At 43.9% G+C, this 20,683-nt stretch overlaps 1 protein-coding gene across 9 annotated transcripts in view; it reads left to right on the plus strand.

Annotated features, from left to right (window-relative positions):
• Positions 1-20,683, plus strand: part of EVL (Enah/Vasp-like) — a 173,531-nt gene that overhangs the window by 37,767 nt on the left and 115,081 nt on the right. For 3 of the 9 annotated variants that reach the window (XR_013396535.1, XM_077941702.1, XM_077941705.1), the window contains exons 1-2: positions 7,322-7,545; positions 9,576-9,739. The exons of 3 other annotated variants lie outside the window; for them this stretch is intronic. Coding sequence is in view for 2 of the 6 variants with exons in the window: in XM_015144476.3 (XP_014999962.1) it covers positions 7,523-7,545 (23 nt within the window). In the remaining 4 variants the exon portion in view is untranslated. Of the gene's footprint in view, positions 1-7,321; positions 7,546-9,575; positions 9,740-20,683 lie in introns of those variants that run through there. 3 more of the 9 variants (XR_013396531.1, XM_015144476.3, XM_077941703.1) reach the window with 1 other exon arrangement.

Genomic DNA, 20,683 nt, shown 5'->3' on the forward strand with positions numbered 1-20,683 from the left:
TGAGATGCTGACAGATAAAGTGTTTTACCAAAGGACAGTCAGCTGTTAAGGAATGGGGCTGGGACCACAGCCCAGCTAGTCACACTCCAAGTTCATTCAGCACTTCATGATGGAGCCAGGGTTCAAAAGGGACGTTGATAAGAACAGTGAATTGAAGTGGAAAAAAATCTAGTAACACTGAAGGAATAAATAGAAAATCCTGTACTCCAGCTTCATATACTTGGTATTGATTTACCATTGCTAACTATAATTTCGGCTTTTTTAGGTTATGGGGTCTGTTTCTGACTGTTGGAAAGGCCTGAAATGCGTCTGAATCTTCTTTGACCTCTTCTCCCGCCTCGGGTAGAACAGTGCTAGCCACATGGCAGGTGCCCAGTATATATTTCTTTATTGAATGTATGCATTTACTTTACATGATTTTATCTTCTTGATTATTCCTTTCTTCCTGGAAATACCTTCTTAATTAGCAAATTTCAGTAAATCAGGGTGACACTGGAGCAGCTTTACTTGCTTATTCAAAAGGGTAATCTGCCCTGTTATTTGATGCTTGTACTGGAAAGAGGACTGCTGACTTAATCTAATTTCATCTTTTTATTAAATCTCTCTAAGTCGACAAATCACTGATTGATTAACTCAACAGATGAACAATTCTGTGTGCCAGGCCTGGAGAAAGAATGGTAAGGATGAGGCAAGGGTCCTCCTTTCATAGAGTTAACACTTCCTTTGGCTTATGGTTCTGGTGGTAGTTTTCATTTTCTCTTGAGATGTTTTCGATTTGGGCTCTGTTTCATTAGTAATCTGAGAGCCACATGAAACAATTGAGTTGTGAGAAAAACCGTCTCTAAGACTTACTACGTATGACTAAGAATTGTTGTGCCTTGTGAAAGCTTAGGACTAAAACCAAGGTCAGTGCTAGTGGACTCCCCACAATTTCAAAATAGGAGAATTAGAGGATAGTGGCCCAGAATTGTAATGGCTTCCTTTTGAAGCTGTATTTGCATACCAAGCATGCTGTTATTACTTAGATTGTGTGTATATTTCTTGTCTGATGGAGGTTGTGGGGAGTTAAACCCCTCAGGCGTCACCTTCTAGCCATTCTAGTTCCGTCCCCAGGGACTCTCTTTGACTAGGGTCCCAAGACACATAATGAACGGAGTTGTTCAGCATAAGACAATGTGTGAACGTTTTTAAAAATGGTTATTGATTATGATAGGAATTCAGGAGTTTTAGAGATCAGTTGAGACTGGTTTTGGTCAGGAGGGAAACTCGATGGGTTTTTGAGGCATATTTGATATTAGCTACCATTGATTGTGGTGAATGTGTGTAAGGCACTTCACAGCATCCCCACAAAATACATGCTGTCTTCCCCATTTTAGGATGAGGAAACTGAGACTTAGACTGGTGAGAATTTGCCCAGGGCTTCTCAGGGAGATAGGAGTAGAACTGGATTCAGAATCATGCCTTTCCATAGCCACTTGTGGAGAGAAGGTGGAAGCACTATGGACCCAGGACCAAGGGTCCCCGGCCATTGGAAAGATCTTTGATTGGGCCATGAGAAAAGAATAGTATTTTTAGTCATGTTCATAGCTGATTTCCGTTTGTGGCTCCTTGTGTTTCATCTCCACACAGCACAGGTGGAGGTGATATGGTTAGGGTGCGGAGTTAGTGCAGGACCATGCCGAGGGGCCAGGTTGGCAAGTTTGAGAGTTGGGTTGAAGCATAGAACGGTCAGATTGTGCAGGAGCCAAATGCCAAGTCTGGGGGCTGAGACTATTATGCAGGCAGTAAAAGAGAATGGTAGGTTTATTTTTTATATTTTTATGGTTACATAGTAGATATTTTTATTTATAGGGTACATGAGATATTCTGAGATAGGCAGACATTGTGTAATAACTAATTACAAATGGGGCAAATCGGGTATCCATCACCTCAAACATCTATCATTTCTTTGTGTTACGGACATTCCATTTATACTTTTAGTTATTTTTAAATGTACAATAAATTATTGTTGACTCTAATCACCCTATTGTGTTATCAGATAACTAGCATTTGATTCTTATTCATTCTAACTATATTTTAATAGTTAGATAAAATATAATAAGTCCCCTGCCCATTGATTACCCATTAACATCCCCAACCCTTCCCAGTCTCTGGTAACCATCATTCTACACTCTATTCTACTCACAAGTTCAATTGTTGTAATGTTTAGCCCCTATTCTGATTTTTAATTTAAATTGAATTTTTAGCTGTCATTCTACTCACAAGTTCAATTGTTTTAATTTTTAGCTCCCAGAAATGAGTGAGAACATGTGAAGTTTGTCTTTCTGTGCTTGGCTTATTTCACTTAACATAATGACCTCCAGTCCATTCATGTTGTTGCAGATGACAGGGTCTCATTCTTTTTTATGGTTGGATAGTACTCTGTTGTGTATATGGACTACATTTTCTTTATCCAGTCGTCTGTTGATGGACACTTAGGTTGCTTCCAAATCTTGGCTGTTGTGAACAGTGCTGCAGTAAACGTGAGATGCAGGTATCTCTTCGGTATACTGATTTCTTTTCTTTGGGGCGTATATCTAGCAGTGGAATTGCTGGATCATATGAAAACCTTATTTTTAGTTTTTGAATTGTGGGTTTTTTAACTGGCAAGTGTGGTGGGATTGGTAACTGTGTGCAGGAAGGGAGTAAGACAGGCGGGAGATCAGGTGGAGGCTAGAAGGGTCTTAATTAGGGGTGTAGAAGTGAAACCGGGGAGAAGTGGGCCTCTGAAGACACTGTTGAAGTCCTCTTATTACCGCTCAGCCCCCCTGGCCATTGGAAAGATCCTTGATTGGGCCATGAGAGAAGAATAGTATTTTTAGTCATGATCATAGCTGACTTCCATTTGTGGCTTCTTTTCTTTCATCCCTACACAGCACAGAAGTGAATGTGCATATTAGTAAATGTTGAAATAGAGTTCTTTTTTTACTTGATTGGCACATTAGATTCTGTTCAGATGCTCAGTCCTTATTTTGCTGCACGTCCATCATGGCTGTGTGCCTACAGCCTAAAAAACTGGCAGAGGAAATGTTGATTGTAAGGTTTCAAGTCCACGGGACATCAGGGCCTTAAACTCTCTGTTTATTGGCCTCTAAGTGAAGTGTAATGAGATTCAGTACTAACAAATCATAAATTATTTTTCTTGGACAATTGACCATTTCATATGAAAAGACATGGGTTGCAAAACTAAGGTACCGGTTAAGCTAAGGACACTTGTTTAAAATATTCTCTTTTAGCTTCCCCACATTGTCAGGAACCCAGGGACATTTCCTGTTCATATTTGTGTTTGTATCAGTGTCTCCATGTTTGTTTCTCTGGAGAAGTCCCGGGCCCCTCACATGTCCAGTAACTGCAGATGAGCATTCTGCCTTGGCAGGAGGAACCACTGGGGGTAGGGACGGTATTCTTAGGAATGAAACTAGAAAGAGGAAGTGAATCCAGATTAACTAGGGTGAGTGTGACAGTTTGTAGCTGGGAGAGCCCCACAGATCATTAGCGCCAACAGGAACTGCCAGAGTCATTCGGGCCAGTGTGTTCAGGCTGAGCCTGTCCTGGTAGAGAGAGGGAAGGCCTTGCAGGAGGGACTCTAGGGCCCCTCCACCTTCTTCAGCTAGAACTATTCTACCTTGATCAGTTGTACATATTAGGGTTCCATGGAAGTATTATTTTTAAAAATAAGACAATTATTGGCTGGGCACAGTGGCTCATGCCTATAATCCCAACACTTTGGGAGGCCAAGGTGGGCAGATCACTTGATGCCAAGAGTTTGAGACTAGCCTGGCCAACATGGCGAAACCCTGTCTCTACTAAAAATAAAATAAAATAAAAATTAGGCATGGTGGTGCATGCTACTGGGGAAGCTGAGGCACAAGAATCACATGAATCTGGGAGGCAGAGGTTGCAGTGAGCTGAGATTGTACCACTGCACTCCAGTGTGGGTGACAGAGTAAGACTCTGTCTCAAAACAAAACAAAACAAAACAAAAAAAACTACTTATTTATTAATAAAAAAATTAGCATCTGGCTATTCTTTCATGGTACAAAGGGAAATTAAGTCCCAGAGTAGGAATGTGCATTATCTGAGCCTGAGTTGTTGGTGAATGGCTTGGAATGCCTTTAAAAAAAAACACACAAAAAAAACAAAAAACGCCAGGCACGGTGGCTCACGCCTGTTAATCCCAGTCCTTTGGGAGGCCAAGGTGGGTGGATCACAAAGTCAGGAGATCAACACCATCCTGGCCAACACGGTGAAACCCCATCTCTACTAAAAATACAAAAATTAGCTGGGTGTGGTGCGCGCACCTGTAATCCTAGCTACTCGGGAGGCTGAGGCACAAGAATCACTTAAACCTAGGAGGCAGAGGTTGCAGTGAGCTGAGATTGTGCCACTGTACTCCAGCTTGTCTCAAAAAACAAAACAAAAACAACAACAACAAAACACATTATGTGGTCACAGAAGTGCCTTTTTGAGCCCTATTGCAGACAGGAGTGGAGCTGAGTTTTCAGGAGTCACGGACCCTCACTGATATTTCTGTTTCTGACTCTTTGATGTTATCAAGTGGTTGAGGATTTCTAGCCTTTGAAGCAGAGTCAATTCCCATTTGGACCCCAATGCCATGTCAGCTGAGGTGTCTACCTCTCACTTCCTGGAACAGTTGAGGCACTTTTTTTTTTAGCCCTTGCAGGTCTCTTGCTTGGCCATGAAATTTGGGGATTCACCTGGCCAGCTACATAAAATAGCCCAAAAGGATTAGTGTCCCACCACCTCTGCAGGGCCACAGGCTGCCTGACAGTTTATCAAATGAGTCCTTTTCTGGAGGCAACCTGAGCTGGTTGGATCATTGGTATAAGGACACCAGGAGAGCATGTTGGAGTTAGCTCAGCCAGAGTCCATGTCATTACTCTGCCACTTATAGCTGTATGACCCTGGACAAGTTCCTTAACCAGTTTGGCCTCCGTCTCCTTATTAGTAAATTGGGAGAATCTCTTAATACTAGGCGTAAAATGAGCTTGGTGCTGGGATTTGATTTTTCACCATTTCTACCAACTGCCTTCTACCAGGACCTTATGAATTGCTCTGAAAGGTGCTGGTTATACCTGCAAAAGGAGAGTCTTGAGTCACTGGTGGAAAGCAGGCAGAGAGTCTAGAGGTCTCCACAAAATTAAATGAGCCACCCGTTGAGCAGACAGAATACTTCCAAGGAGTAGTAGTCTCTTCATGAGGAAGAACCACCCAGTCATCAGAGCTGTCCAGTAAGAGATCATCTTGTGAGATCATAAAGCTGATGAAGATATTTATATAACTTAATATATTTGATAGAGAACTTTCCAACTCCTACTTTATTGGCTTCTTGCAGCACTCCTATGAGAGAGGCACAGGCAGTATCAATATTATTCTGGTTTTACATAGGGTAAATCCACGGCCCAGGGAATTTAAGTAGCTTGTTAATGATCACAGAGTAAGTGGCAGATCTGGGACTTAAAACTGAGTTATTTATTGACTTGAATATTTTGTGTTTGCTGTTACGATTCTGCCAAGAGGCTGCCATCACCAGAAGGTCTCAGGGAGAGGCTGGTCGGGAATACTGCAGAAGACATTTCAGATCAGCTTAGGTGATTGCTGTGTGGTTTGAGGGACCACAGGATTCCCCCAGACACCTCCCTCACTCATCAGTCTACCTCATTTGGCCTTTGTCACTGCATTTCTTTGAGTCAAGACCTGGACTCTCTTGCTTCTCTTTGAGACAGAGATAACTGTATGAAGAGTGATACATTTGTCCCAGAGCACCTTCGTGCAAACGCATGTACTGGATCACTCTTTTCCCTAATAAAAGCTGAGGCAAAAGAGGTTCATTCCACAAATCTTATGTGAATAATTCCTTTTCGTCAAGTGCTGTGCCAGGCATTGGGAATACAGAAATTAACTTCACACATTCCTGTCCTCAAGGAACTCTGAGATTTGCAGGAGAGGCAAACAGAATGTCAGATGCCATGCAGATGGCAGCCAAGGAGAGAGAGCAGTGAACCGCCCTGTGGGAATCTCAGCCCCTTGGAGAGGGAGCAGTGAGGGAGCAGCACATGGGCAGCAGCTCACATTAGGGAGCAGCGAAGAACCTTACCCAGCTGGTCCATGGGCCCGAGAAAGGAGGTCCTGACAGATTTTGGGAACTGTGAATGTCTGACTGAATTTGAGGGTTTGTGAAGAGTTTTAGTGGAAGAAAGAATTGGAGAAATAAGACTTTGTATGTCATGATGAGGCTTAAAAAGCTTTATTTCTTGAGCTGTGAGGAATTATAATGCAGGGTTAAACAGGGGCATCAAAATCAGAATTAGTAACTGGTCTTCCTTCTTCCACCCCTTCTCTAAAAATCAACCAGGGCAATTTTCCTAAGGCCAAAGCCTGAGTGAGGAACCCTGAGGGCATACCCAGGCTGCGTGGCTGGGTGAGGGGAAAGGGGCAGGTTCAGGCCACCTTTTCCAGGTCGATTATAGTTAGTGACTGATGACACGGTGGTGCAAGGGAGAGAGAAAAAGTCAAGAGTGACTCACAGGTTTTTATTTGAGATCTGTCTTGCTTATTTCACAAAGAGTTGCAACCTGAATGCTGAAGATTTTCCTTCATGGCAAGTTTCAGAATACAGCCTCAGCTCATTTGCCAAGTCTTGCCAGCCTGATAAACATTTCTCTTTTGGGGGCTGGCATCTCGTTTCCTTTTTCGTCTCTTCTGAAATGATTATAGCAATTTTTGTACTTCAAGGAATTGGTGAGAACCTGGTACATATTATATACTCGATAAATGAATAATCAAATTAGATCAGTAATAAGGAGTGACATGTAAAGTCACGCTGGTCATGGTAAAGTGGTGGACATAAAATGCGACTTTTGTGATTCTGAAACAGATTATGCATTTGTGCTAAAATAATGTTTGATAATGGAATGGTAAAATACAGAATTCTGCAGAATTTTTCAGTACTTACGTTCACGTATAATGTTGGTCATGCCTGATCTTACAGCAGCAGCAGCCACAGGAAGGTGAGGTAATTAGGCAGATCACAGCGGAACAGGTTGCAATCACATTCCTTTCAACCTTCTCTCCTCTCTCCCCAACCTGCACAGTTCTGGTGGGGGGCGGGTTGTGTTACATGCTTTACCCAGGATCCCAGGCATGCCCTGGGTTCGACTTCTTTCTCTAGACTAATCCAGTTCCCAGCCTGGAGCCTAAGCATACACTGCATTAATCAGACTTGCTGGAATGATCACATGGTTTTCTAGCTGCCTCCCCTGTTAGCTGCTGCTTGTCAGCAGCTGGCGGAGCTGGAGGCTGCAGGCCCCTGTCTGCAGAAAGCCTTTTACTTCAGAATATTGGGGGGTGTGGAAACCCCGCCTCTTTTTTCTGCACTTTGCACCATCTGACTGACTAAATGGTTGTCCTCCATACCAAAAAGACTACCACACAATCTAAGGAAATTGGCTTTTACTAGGTCATGTTTGCATTTGAAGAATTCAGGTATGTTCTGGGCTTTCTACATCAGTCTGCTGCTGGCTTTTTGTTCTCGCTAGGTTTTTGCTGTGTAATGACAGCTTAGGCTCTGGCTGGTTCTCACAAAAAAAGCAGGGTTCTTTTCAGGGTATGGTGGGGTTTATCCCGGTCATGGGGGTGGGAGGTGCAGAGGTGGTGCAGGTCAGGGGTGTTTACTGTGTGCAGAAGTGCAGCGTGGATAATTGGTCTGATCATGTGTGAATTTGTCCAGGACCCCACCTTGTGCCTTATTTGAGCTGCTGTTGCTGGTGTAGAGTTATGAATACAGAATAGAAACTGGGTGTCCAGGATGAGTCTCTTGCTATCTTTTGTTTTTCTTCCTTTGTCAACTCATGCAGTCTACTGCTCTTTTTAAAAAATGCTCATTGTAGCAGTGAAGGTGAAAAATTCTGCAAGTCTGTCTGCATAGTTGAGATTTGGTTTTGGCTCTTCTTGTCTTCATTATTTTTAGTAGTAATCTCATCGCTGGGCTGTTTTCTGGGAAGTGCCCTGATAGTGTTTTGTTAACAGGGCTCTTTGCTTTCATATGCTTTTCAGCTGCTGTAATTATTAGTGCTCCAAATTAGATCTTTTGTGAATCTTACTCCCTCTCCCTTCTCCAGGAATCTATCCCTGGATATAAATAAATATGGGAAGGGATGTTCCAATAGAAAGAGTTTCTAAGAAATGAAAATAAAGGAGGCAGAATGGGAGGGTCATCAGATTCTTCTTGTGCATATTTCCACCTCTCTGGAACATATGGAAGAGTGTGTGTGTGTGCGCGCACTTCCGACCTCTGAAAGCTTCTCATTTTTCAAATGCAATTTTTGTGCATTTTAGAACTCAACATAAATTCCATATTGATGGGCAAAGAGTGATTGTGCGGGAACCTCAGTTCTACCTCTGCGGGTCTTTTTTGTTCCTCCAAATGTTGCTGCAATAGACATTAAAACAATAAGAGAATGACCACCTTTCATTCTTCTGAGAGAAGACTACAGACCTGTTAGCCAGTCAAGGGAGTAGATAAGAGGATGGTTAGAACTCCACAAAGAAAAGTCAGACCATAAAGGTTGTCCCCTGCCCTTTTCAGTAAACTTGATGCTTTGGATTCAGGAAGTTATCCTTTGTTTAACCATGTGTCTCTGCATTATTTCTAATGGCCTGGGTTTGCAACAAAGAAATTCTTTCTATGTGGCAGTGTGCTCTGGTGACATGGACCCCTGCCCTTACAGAGTGACCAGAACTTTTATAATAGCCCCATTAGATGACTAACAAGAATTTATATGTCTGGCATGTTACAGTAGATAGGCCCCTAGGGGAGTGAATCAGGAGTCCTGGGTTCTAGTGTCTGTTTCAAAAGTAGCTTTTGTGATCCTTATGAGAGTTATGGAAGCGTTCTGTAATTTGTAGAAAGCAGCACAATTGCATAGTTCACGTTTTATTGTTAGCATTTACTTTAGATGAAGTACCCCTTATCTACCCTCTTGAACAGAGCTTGGAGCCTTTCATTACATTTCATGGTTAGGGAAGAGGGTTATGTATCAACACATCCACTCCCATTGTGGTGGGCTTCTAATCTAAGAGTCAAGAGCTGGGTCTGATGAGGTGGGAGGGGTTGAATTAAATGCCGTTGCACTGATTGAGGAAAAGGGGCCATCATTATGAAGGGTAGACCACAAAGGGGAGGCCTGTTACCTCCTGCCTCAAGCTTTTGCCTAAGCTGGCCCTGAAAAATTTTAGTGGAGGTGACTGCATATTTTCACTGCTGCATGGTGCCAGACAAATGGCTTTCTTCTCTAGTCACGGAGTTTGTGTCTGTGGGGCCCGGTGATCATGGTGGGGCCACACAGGGACTGTAGAGGTACCTAGCTTTTTAGCTTAGTTTAGGGGGTTCTCTAGCTTTAGCATACAGCAGAATCCCTGGAAAGCTCATGAAAACTCGGATTGCTGTACTCCACTCTCAGAATTTCTCATTGAGTGATCTGGAGTGAGGCCTAAGAATCTGTGTTTCTAACAAGTTCACAGGTGAGTCTGATGCTGCAGGTCTGGAGACCAGACTTACCACCATTGGCTTAGGAAAAGCAGAAGATTGGCCTTCATGGAGATGGGAAGTTTGAGGCAAAGGCAGGCTGGAGGTATGGGTAAGAAAAATTGAGCGCAGACAGAAGCAGTTCAAGAACAGGTAGGTGAACCATCTGTCACCAGGGGAGGTCTTGCAGAGCAGTAAGATTATAAACCAAGTTCTCTATTTCTTTGGGATGAGAATCAGAGAACTTGGTTTATAATCTCGATGCTGCTATGAACTAACTTGGTGGGCTTGGCAAGTCTCTTGATCTTTCTTAGTGTCAACTGAAATGGGGAGAGTGATTCTCACCAAAAAATTCCATAACAGTGTTAGAATTTAATGGGACAATATAAACTGTATAAAGTATAGCAGTTATTCCTACATGAATATAAAGGGGGAAGCACATCCTGGGGCCAACTCCATCAGGTTATCCACACGTGCCATTAGGCCTTGCTTGTGGACACGCCCCTCCACACATCCCCAGGCCTGAGAGAACGAAGAAGGGCCACATTCTTTTTTTTTTTTTTTTTTTTTTTGAGACAGAGTCTCACTATGTCACCTGGGCTGGAGTGCAGTGGCACAATCTCAGCTCACCGCAACCTCTGCCTCCTGGATTCAAGCAATCCTTCTGCCTCAGCCTCCCGAGTAGCTGTGGTTACAGGCATGCACTACCACGCCCAGCTAATTTTTTTGTATTCTTAGTAGAGACGGGGTTTCACCATGTTGGCCAGGCTGTTCTTGAACTTCTGACCTCATGTGATCTACCTGCCTCGGCCCCCCAAAGTGTTGGGTTTACAGGTGTGAGCCACCACACCTGGCTGGCCATATTTGTTTTTACAAGGAAGTCTGATTTTGACTCAGACGCATTTACTTATTGGACTGTGAATTCAGGAGCAGAATTCATGCAAACAAGAGAATCCTTTCTGTCTTTGTTTCCTTGGTGCCTGCAACTGCTTGATGCACGGTAAGACTTTAATAAGCAGTTGGTACAGTGCATTTTAACCAGAACTTAACAAGGAAAAGTAAGCAAGCTATCTAGCTAGCTCAGCACAGTCCTGAGGTCGGTGTCATGGTGCCACCTGGGCTGTTTTGTTTGCTAGTTTAGGAGAACATGTGGAAAAGCTGATAACTGGCCTCCTGAGAAAAATGTGGTGTCCTCAGCACACCCCAATTGCTGGAGTGCCAGAGAAGTCATCACGTTTCATTAAGGAATCCCTGCAGATGATCTCACTCCACAGCGCACTGATGGTTGTCATGATTTACGGCTGCCTGGGTCCCAAGCCTAGAGAGTAATAGGAGCTTTAGCGGTCGGTCCAGTGTTTTACAGCTGCCTAGGGGAATTTTGCCTGCCATTGCCTGCAAGACTATTGTTCTACCACCAGGCAAGCTGTTCTAGCTGGCTCTTGGGGTAGACACAGGTCACTGTCCTTTTGCCTTTTTTATTTTTTTTTATTTTGGGGACAGAGTCTCGCTTTGTTGCCCGGGTTGGAGTGCAACGGCGCGATCTCAGCTTACTGCAACCTCTGCCTCCCAGGTTCAAGCAGTTCTCCTGCCCTAGCCTCCTGAGCGGCTGGGATTACAAGTGCCCACCACAAACCCCAGCTAATATATTTTTTTTTGAGATGGAGTTTCGCTCTTGTCTCAGGTTCAAGTGCTTCTCCTGTCCCAGCCTCCCAAGTAGCTAGGATTACGGGCATGTGCCACCATGCCCAACTAGTTTTGTATTTTTGGTAGAGACAGGGTTTCTCCATGTTGGTCAGGCTGGTCTCAAACTCCTGACCTCAGGTGATCCGCCTGCCTCAGCCTCCCAAAGTGCTGGGATTACAGGCATGAGCCATCGCACTTGGCCTCCTTTTCCCTTTTTAAAAAGCTGTCTTAGATTTCCTTCCTTACTGAACTGCAAGTTTTAAGTAAACATTTGCCTGTTTCTACACACCACAGAGACTGTCTTGAGCATTTTGTGAAATATCGTGTAGTTTTCCTTCTACCTCTGGACCCAGAACACTGCGTACGTTTCCTTACCACCCCAGAATGAAGAGTTTTAAGTGTAACTTTTTCCCCCATAGTCTGTCAAGTGAGACTGGAGCCCAAATCAGAGACCTTTGTTTCTCAGAACTCCTGATATTTGACTTATTCCGATCTATTTCCAGGAGGAATGTAGTGTACCAAGATCTAAAATCCACAATTGCTATTTGTTAGTCACGTGAAAATGGAAGTTACTATTTTGAGTCTGCTTTATTTTTAAACAAAAACATCATGGAAGGGTTTGAAGTTCAAACTCTAACCAGCTTTATTAATTCAAATATATATCTAGTCTTGGGAAATGTTATAGTTTTTCTTGCCCTTTCACTGGAATATTGAAACGAGTCAAAGTGAGTACTACTGGGGACGACCTGAAATTGGCACGGCTAAAGAACCATCCAAGTGTCAAGAGCCCAAGCCAGCTTGGTCTCTCTCATTTTCCAGGCTCCTGTAGTACCTTGAAGAAACAGATGTTTAGTACATTGATCTGAGCTGAGGAAGTAAGTCTCAGATGAACAGGAGGTAGAGACTGGGCCAGGCCGGGAAGGGGAAGGAAAAGAACCTTGATCATTGAATACCTGCTGTGTGCTAATCACTGCTGATTGCTTTGCCCAAGGTAACTTTAACTCACATAATGAAATGGACTCTCTCCTGCATACCACTCTAGCCAAGTGGGCCTTGTGCTCCTCCTCCAGACCTCTTCACTGGCTGTATCTCTGCCTGGATTGCCCTGCCCCCAGGCAGCCATGTGGCTTGCTGGAGATGAAAACACAGTCCACATCAGAACTTGTCCTAAACTCTGGCCCATATATCCATCTGCTTGTTTGATGTCACTACTGGAAGCCTAATTAGGCATCTCAAACATGTCTAACACGGTTCTCCAGCTCTTTCCTATCCCTTCTTCAGTCTTCCACGACCCAGTCAGTGGCAGCTCCGCAACTCGTTCCTTCTAGTTGTTTAGTCATTCTTGACCCCTTTCTCCTACTCTCCACGTCTCATCTCTCATCCATCAAGCAGTCCTACCTGCTCTGTCTCAGAATATATACCAAATCCAACCACTTCCTACTGGCTCTGCTACCACAAGCCTGGTCCAAATGCCAGCATCTGAATTGCTGCAGTAGCATTGTAACTGCCCTCCAAGCTTTCTGCCTCGTTCTCGAGTCTCAGTTTTTCACCCATTTTCCTTTTTAAGATAAGAAGTCAAATCATGTCACTCCTGTTCTCAAAGCAGCCCGCCCCCAACCCCGAGTAACTTCCCATTTCACTGGGAGTGAGAGCCCAAGCTCCTTTAATGGCTTACCAGGCCTGCTCAGCCTGGCCCTCTTATCGGATTCCATCTCTAACAGCACCCTGTCTCCTCTACACCTCTCTAGCCTTACCAGTTTGTGCTGTGCCTTGAACACACCAGACTGCCTCTTCCTTGAGGCCTGTGCACTGACAGTCTCTGCCTGGATTGCTCTGCCCCCAGGTGGCCACGTGGCTTATGCCCTGGTCTCCTCCAGGCCTTTACTCAGATGTTACCCTTAACTTTTTAATATCCCTCTCCCCACAGTGGGCACTCCCTTTCTTTTTACTCTGCTTTATTTTTTGCCAGGTCACATATCACCATCTGTATACTGTGGATTTAAATTTTGTATTTGTTATTGTCTGCCTCCCTCAGCGGAACCTAAGTGCCACAAGGATAGGTTTTTAAAAATACACAGTTTGGCCGGGCGCGGTGGCTCACGCCTGTAATCCCAGCACTTTGGGAGGCCAAGGCGGGCGGATCACGAGGTCAGGAGATCGAGACCATCCTGGTGAATACGGTGAAACCCCGTCTCTGCTGAAAATACAAAAAAAATTAGCCAGGGGTGGTGGCAGGTGCCTGTTGTCCCAGCTTCTAGGGGGGCTGAGGCAGGAGAATGGCGTTAACCCGGGAGGCAGCGGAGCTTGCAGTGAGTGGAGATTGTGCCACTGCACTCCAGCCTGGGCGACAGAGCGAGACTCCGTCTCAAAAAAAAATAAAAATAAAATACACAGCTGGCAGGGCGTGGTGGCTCATGCCTATAACCCCAGCACTTTGGGAGGCAGAGGCGGGTGGGTCACCTGAGGTCAAGAGTTCGAGACCAGCCTGACCAACGTCAAGAAACCCCTACTAAATACAAAACACATACAAAATTAGCCGTACATGGTGGTGCATGCCTGTAATCCCAGCTACTCAGGAGGCTGAGACAGGAGAATCACTTGAACCCGGGAGGCAGAGGTTGCAGTGAGCCGAGATCGCGCCACTGCACTCCAGCCTGGGCAACAACAGCGATGCTCCATCTCAAAAAAAAAAAAAAAAAAAAAAACAGACAGCTGTGGCAGGGCACAGTGGCCCACGCTTGTAATCCTAGCATTTTGGGAGTCTGAGGCAGATAGATTGTTTGAGCCCAGGAGCCCCAGATCAGCCTGGGTAACATGGCAAAACCCCGTATCTACAAAAAATACAAAACTTAGCCAGGCATGGTGACACACGCCTGCGGTCCCAGCTACTTGGGAGGCTGAGGTGAGAGGATCATCTGAGCTCAGGAATTCAAGGCTGCAGTGAGCCAAGATCATGCCACTGCACTCCAGTGTCTCAGAAAAACAAACAAACAAACAAAAACCACTGTTGTATCCCTAGTGCCTTGCACACAGAAGGTATCTAATAAATATTTGTTAAATGAATGAAATAAATGAGAAGAGACGCTCAGAGAGGTTAAGTAATTTGCTTCAAGTCACCCAGCTGTTAAGGGAGTCAGTCAGTTTCAGTTCAGTCTCTCTTTCCCAGATACTGTGTGCCTGAAATACCATCCTATAAATTGACCCTCTCTCTTAACCATCAGCCCAACCTTTCAGTCTTTCCTGTGGGCCCAGAGCTTGTTGTGGTGCCTGACACATGCTCCATAGATGTAGGAAAAGTAGGGAACAGAAAAGGAGCAGAGGGCCCACCTGGGGTAGAATGACCCACCCTTTTCCCAGCTCCCGCAGCACTTCCATCCCATGTCTGTGTAGTGCTTACTACTGTGTGGTTGAATGATGGTTGGTTTCTCTCACATCTTCTCCTCTGCCAAAGCATGAGCTCCTTGAGGTCAGAGAGAATGTCGTCATCTTGTATCCCTACCAACTACTGCCGACAGCATACTCTCAGCTCTGGGATGTATTATTAAATGTCTGATAATGAAAATACTTTGAATTAAGTAAGTCACAGTCCCCAACTATGGGAGCTATGATCCCTCTCTGTCTTGGATCCCCGGGGCCTGTTGGAATCCACAACCATGTGGGTCTTTGATAGACGATGGTGGGAGCACTGGTTGGTGGAAGAATGCAGAGGGCAGAGAGACTAGGGAGAGAGAATGGAGCAGCTAAGACAGCTAAGACCTCATTGACTTGACAGTTTCACCTGGTATCCATCTGACAAACCAAAAGCAAAGTGTTACTTGGGGAAGCAAATTATTTATTTATAAAAATTTTTATTATTATGGATAATAAGTATACCTACTTATGGAGTACATGTGATATTTTGATACAAGTATACTGTATACAATGTGTAATGATCATTCAGGGTAATTGGAATGCCCATCTCCTCAAGCATTTATCATTTCTTTGTGTTAGGAACATTCCAATTACATTTTTAGTTATTTTGAAATATACAATAAGTTATTGTTAACTCTTGTTGCCCTATTGTACTACCGACACTGAATCTTACTCCTTCTGCCAAACTGTATTTCCGTACCCACTAATTATCCTTCTTTATTACCCTCTCCCACCTCTGATAACCATCATTCTACTCTCTGTCTCCATGAGTTCAATTTTTTTTAGCTCCCATATATTAGTGAGAACATGCAGTATTTGTCTCTCCTGTGCCTGCCTCATTTCACTTAACATAATGTCCTCCAGTTTCATCTAGATTGCTGCAAATGACAGGATTTCGTTTTTTCTTATGGCTGAATAATATTCTGTAGTATATTTATACCACTTTTTAAAATCCATTAATCCATTCATCTGTTGTTGGACACTTAGGTTGAGTTGTATGTTTTGTTTTGTTTTGTTTTAAGACAGTGTCTTGCTCTGTTGCCCAGGCTGGTGTAGAGTGGTGTGATCTCAAATCACTGCAGCCTCCACCTCCCGGGTTCATGCGATTCTCGTGCCTCAGCCACCCAAGTAGCTGGGATTATAGGCGTGTGCCACCATGCCCGGCTAATTTTTATATATTTAGTAGAGGCACGGTTCCCCCATGTTGGCCAGGCTGCTCTCAAACTCCTGACCTCAAGTGATCCACCCACATTGGCCTCCCAGAGTGCTGGGATTATAGGCATGAGCCACTGCACCCAGCCTTAATTCCTATCTGGACCATTGTGACTAATGCTGCAGTAAGTTTGGGAGTAAAATCAGTCTCTTCAGTATACCAATTTCCTTTCTTTTGGATATATATTCAACAGTGAGATTGCTGGATCATATGGTAGTTCTACTTTTAGTTTTTTCTGAGGAACCTCCAAACTTTTGGAGTGTCCACAGTGGCTGTACTAATTTATATTCTCACCAGCAGTGTACAAGGACCCCCCTTTCTCCATATCCTTGCTAGAGTCACTTATTGGCTGTCTTTTTGATAAAACTGTACGAGATAATATTGTGGTTTTGATATGCCTTTCCCAGATGATTAGTGATATTGAGCATTTTTTCACATACCTTTTGGACATTTGTATGTCTTTTGATAAATGTCTATTCAGATATTTTGCCCATTTTTAAATCAGAGTATTTGTTTTCTTTGTATTGAGTTGTTTGAGCCCTTTATGCACTGGGAAACAGATAATTTAGTTGTTAAGATGGCAAAGCAGATATACTTAAAAATATCAATCTATCGGCCGGGTGCAGTGGCTCACGCCGGTAATCCCAGCACTTTGGGAGGCCGAGGCGGGTGGATCACGAGGTCAGGAGATCAACACCATCCTGGTCAACATGGTGAAATCCCGTCTCTACTAAAAATACAAAAATTAGCCAGGCGTGGTGGCCGGCGCCCGTAGTCCCAGCTGCTCGGGAGACTGACGCAGAAGAATCGCTTGAACCCAGAAGGTGGAGGTTGCAGTGAGCCAAGTTCACGCCACTGCACTCCAGCCTGGCAACAGAGCAAGACTCCGTCTCAAAAAAAAAAAAAAAAAAAAAATCTGTTCTTCATTATTAAATAAGCGTGCAGTTGTTGAGTTTTACTCAAAGTGAAGCAGTGTTGTATATCTGGAGTCCCAATATTTGGCTCCATTTCCTACAAGAGAAATGTAAGCTATGACTGTCACTTTATTTCTCTAGGCCTTAGTTACCTCACTTATAGTAAAAGGACTATTTTGAGGATAATGTATAGGAAAGAAGTGTATAAATTATAAAACATTGCTGTATTGTTTGTGTATTTTATATTTTGTAATCAGTGAAAGTTTAATCAGTTAATGTTTAACAGATTCAAATGCCGTGTTTTAAAACAGTCTCTGATATCTCCCATTCCTCTTTGCTTAGTGTAATAGTAGTCGCTTATGCTAGTAACGAAAGAAAACGAAGAGAAAGAATTTAACTGGACTTACTCCCCAGAGGAGTGAGTCCTGGAACAGAATACCGACTTGGGTCTGTATGTCTCTTGCTAGCTACTTAGGGTAGTTGCAAACATATCCTCCTCAACTATATAGGTTCTGAAAAGTCAGGCAATGGGTCATTTTGGAGGTAGGGATGTGGGAGGGCCCTTTTGATATTAGGATAACCATTCATTGAACAAATACTTCTGGAACATCTACTCAATATAAGCCACAGTAGAAAATGTAAATACGCGTAATCCTTAGTCCTGCCTCGGAACACTGTCCTCAAGAGGTGTGGAGCAGACAGACCAAAAGCATGCAGTAGCAGGTAGCAAAGATAAGACTAACATAGGAGATTGGGATGGATTCCATAGGGATACAGATAACGTGCTGTGGCCGGGAGGTGGACACAGTTTTGCCATAGTGAAAGTTAAAAGAGACTCAGGAGGAGGCATCTGCGGGAGTGAGCCTTGGAGGGTGTAGGATTGGGGTGGATGAAAATCAAGACGAGGGCTGCTAGTAGGTGTGCGGGAGCTGAGGTGTAGGAGCGGGGGAAAAGTGTGCTCTTCGCCATGCTTTAGCTGATTGAGGGGAGAGTTTTTGCTTTCTTCTCAGGGTATAACCCAAGTCCATTTTGTCCTTTCCCTGTGAGTGGTGACTTCTCTGCCCTGAAGTTGGCTGCTGTGCAGAGATAAACGTTTTCACCTTTGGGGAATAAGTAGTAGTGATGGGAAACCCTCCTAGGTGTTTTGCAATGCTGCTAGCACCTTGACTTTTCTTACCACCTTGAGCAATTACTCAAGTTGTCTGTGCCTTGGTTTCCTTATTTGTAAAATGGGACTATTACCCATCTTTGAGAGTTATTATGCTAATTAAATGAGATTACTTTTTGTTTTGTTTTGTTTTTTGAGGTAGAGTTTCGCCTTGTTGCCCAGGCTGGAGTGCAGTGGCGCAATCTTGGCTCACTGCAGCCTCTGCCTCCTGGGTTCAGCAATTCTATACCTCAGCCTCCCGAGTAGCTGGGATTACAGGCATGCGCCACTACACCTGGCTAATTTTTTTTTTTTTTCTTTTTAGTGGAGATGGAGTTTCTCTGTGTTGGTCAGGCTGGTCTCAAACTCCCGACCTCAGGTGATACGCCCACCTCAGCCTCCCAAAGGGTTGGGATTATAGGCATAAGCCACCTCTCCCAGCCGAGATTACCTCTATAAAGCATTTAGATACTCAATAAATTAATTGTTTTAATTTACTGTAATCAGCAAAGCATTTTATAGACCCTTATCCTGGATTAGAAATTGCATGGGAGCCAGGAGAAAGGCTGACACATTCTCAAGCTAGGGTGCTTCTAGTCTTCCCCTCTCCCTGAGTGTTCAGACTCTGAATGCCAGAAATCAGTCCTTGGAAGATAATCATGTTTGCTACTGAAATGTTTATGACACAGTGAACCAAACATGGTGTGACTAATCAGCTGAGAGCTTGGATCTTGGTTTGGTTTGCGTGCAGATTCACTGGTCTGAGAGATTAATAAGTTCCTTGCAGTTGACAAACAGGGACTACAGTGCTTTCTGGCTAATTGTGATAATAGAACCAGAGCCCATCACCAAGTGACCCCTGGTTCTCTGAGTCTGCAGTGCTTCTGTACTGAGCCCACAGCCCGTTACATTATTCATTGTTCTACATTCCTCCGTGTCATATTTCATTATCCTTGGAGCCTGGTGTGATCAGTAAGCGTCTGTTGAACTAACTAGGACTGCAGTGGACAACTGTGATGTGTGAGGTCTCTTCTGTGTAGGGAAGAGTGAATTACAAGTGAAAACTCAGTGAAGAGCCCCCTTCCAACAATTGTAGCTATGATGGGATACATTCTGGGGTGGTTCTCCTGGACAGCAAGAGAATCTACTGAAGAGCTTTCAAGAATGACTTTCAACTTGGGAATTCTATGTAATGTTTCTCGCTGAGAGGGCCCATTGCAATCTAAAGACAGGTGCCCAGGCCACTCCTCAAACCTCTTAAGTCCAAATATGTACAGGTGAAACCCAGACATGTGCACTGTTTAAGGTCCCACTGATGATTCTGATGTATACACCTTGCTGGTGTTCACGGGCTTGGGAACCTGGAAACCCTAGGTTCTAATGATGCTGCATTACTTTATGTAAGTCACATAACTTCACTGGGACTTAGTTTTTCCACCTGAAAAATAGGAATAATATTTTATTTGCAGAGATGTTCAGAGAGAAGAATGGCCGTGTGTGAGCTTTCATAGTCAAGAGCACTGGAAAATGAAAAGTGCTATAGCGTGCTTTGGAATTCCACTGGCACCTCCAAAGGCATAGTGAACCTAGATGTGTTAGAAGTGTGGCTTGTACAGACTACAATGTTTGATCTAGAACTTATGCTGGTTCGTGGTCTTTCTTGGATTTGATACCTCAATAACTAGTCACTGGGCTCTTCAGAGCATTTCGTAATAGTTTACAGACAAGAAGAATTATTTTCACTCCAGTTAACCAGTTCAGACTCTGCCAAATGCCAGGGTTGACTCACAGTGCATTCTTTGCGACTACTCTGCCCCCCCTCTTCATCAGCACGAGTGCTAGAAGAGAGAAAAGACTATCTACTTTCACTTGTTGTGTGACCCTGGGAGAAACAGGAACACTTGGAGCTCTTTCCTATTTGAAAATCAACTCTGGGTCCCATGTGCACAGACTGCACACCAAAGACACCAAGGAAGAGAACCAGGAGCAAGGAAGATGAGCGCCCCCTCGCAGGGCTCCCCTGCCTAGTTTTTTGGAAGTTACCACTCTTACTCATTTTTTACTGTATTTGCTAGATCAGACAACTGTGTATCAAGTCAAGATAGAGGCTTCCTAAGGGAGGTGAGGAGATGGATAAAAGTGGTTGGATGTATTTTTATGAGCAGGGCAATGAAACACATTCTGTGACTTAAGAAGTGTACTCAGTGATGGAATTCCTTTTCCTGGAGAGAGGATGCATTCAAATCAGATGTACCTTAGAGCACTTCCAAAGCCACAGAATGAAGACTGTGTACTTTTATTCTCCACCTTATTGGGGAGTGAAGGAATAGAGATTCCTAAGGAAGAGAAGGTTGACACGTTTTGCTACAGTTGATAAAATTCTTGTTTGTTGTCCTGGGCTTCTTGGTTGGGACATTCATGATTATCAGATCCCTGGAATGAACAAAGTACTAAGTTCATCCCTACACATGACCAAATGCTTAAACACAGCTTGCCTCATAGCAAGGTGGGATGAGAGGATGGTTTACCAGTACTTTGTGGATATAAAATTCTGTCCGTTGCCAGGACAACTTTTCATTGTTTTCCACAGGTGGAGCTCTCCATGGTCTGGCTACTGTCTCTTGAAGCATGGCTCCTTCCACTCCATAAAAATGATTTAGTCTGGATCTGCACTCACCACTTGGCTTCCCCATTTCCAAACCTTTGTTTTCTTTCCGTGAAATCCTCTA

The sequence above is a fragment of the Macaca mulatta genome, chromosome 7 (assembly GCF_049350105.2).
Source record: "Macaca mulatta isolate MMU2019108-1 chromosome 7, T2T-MMU8v2.0, whole genome shotgun sequence".
Lineage (NCBI taxonomy): Eukaryota > Metazoa > Chordata > Mammalia > Primates > Cercopithecidae > Macaca > Macaca mulatta.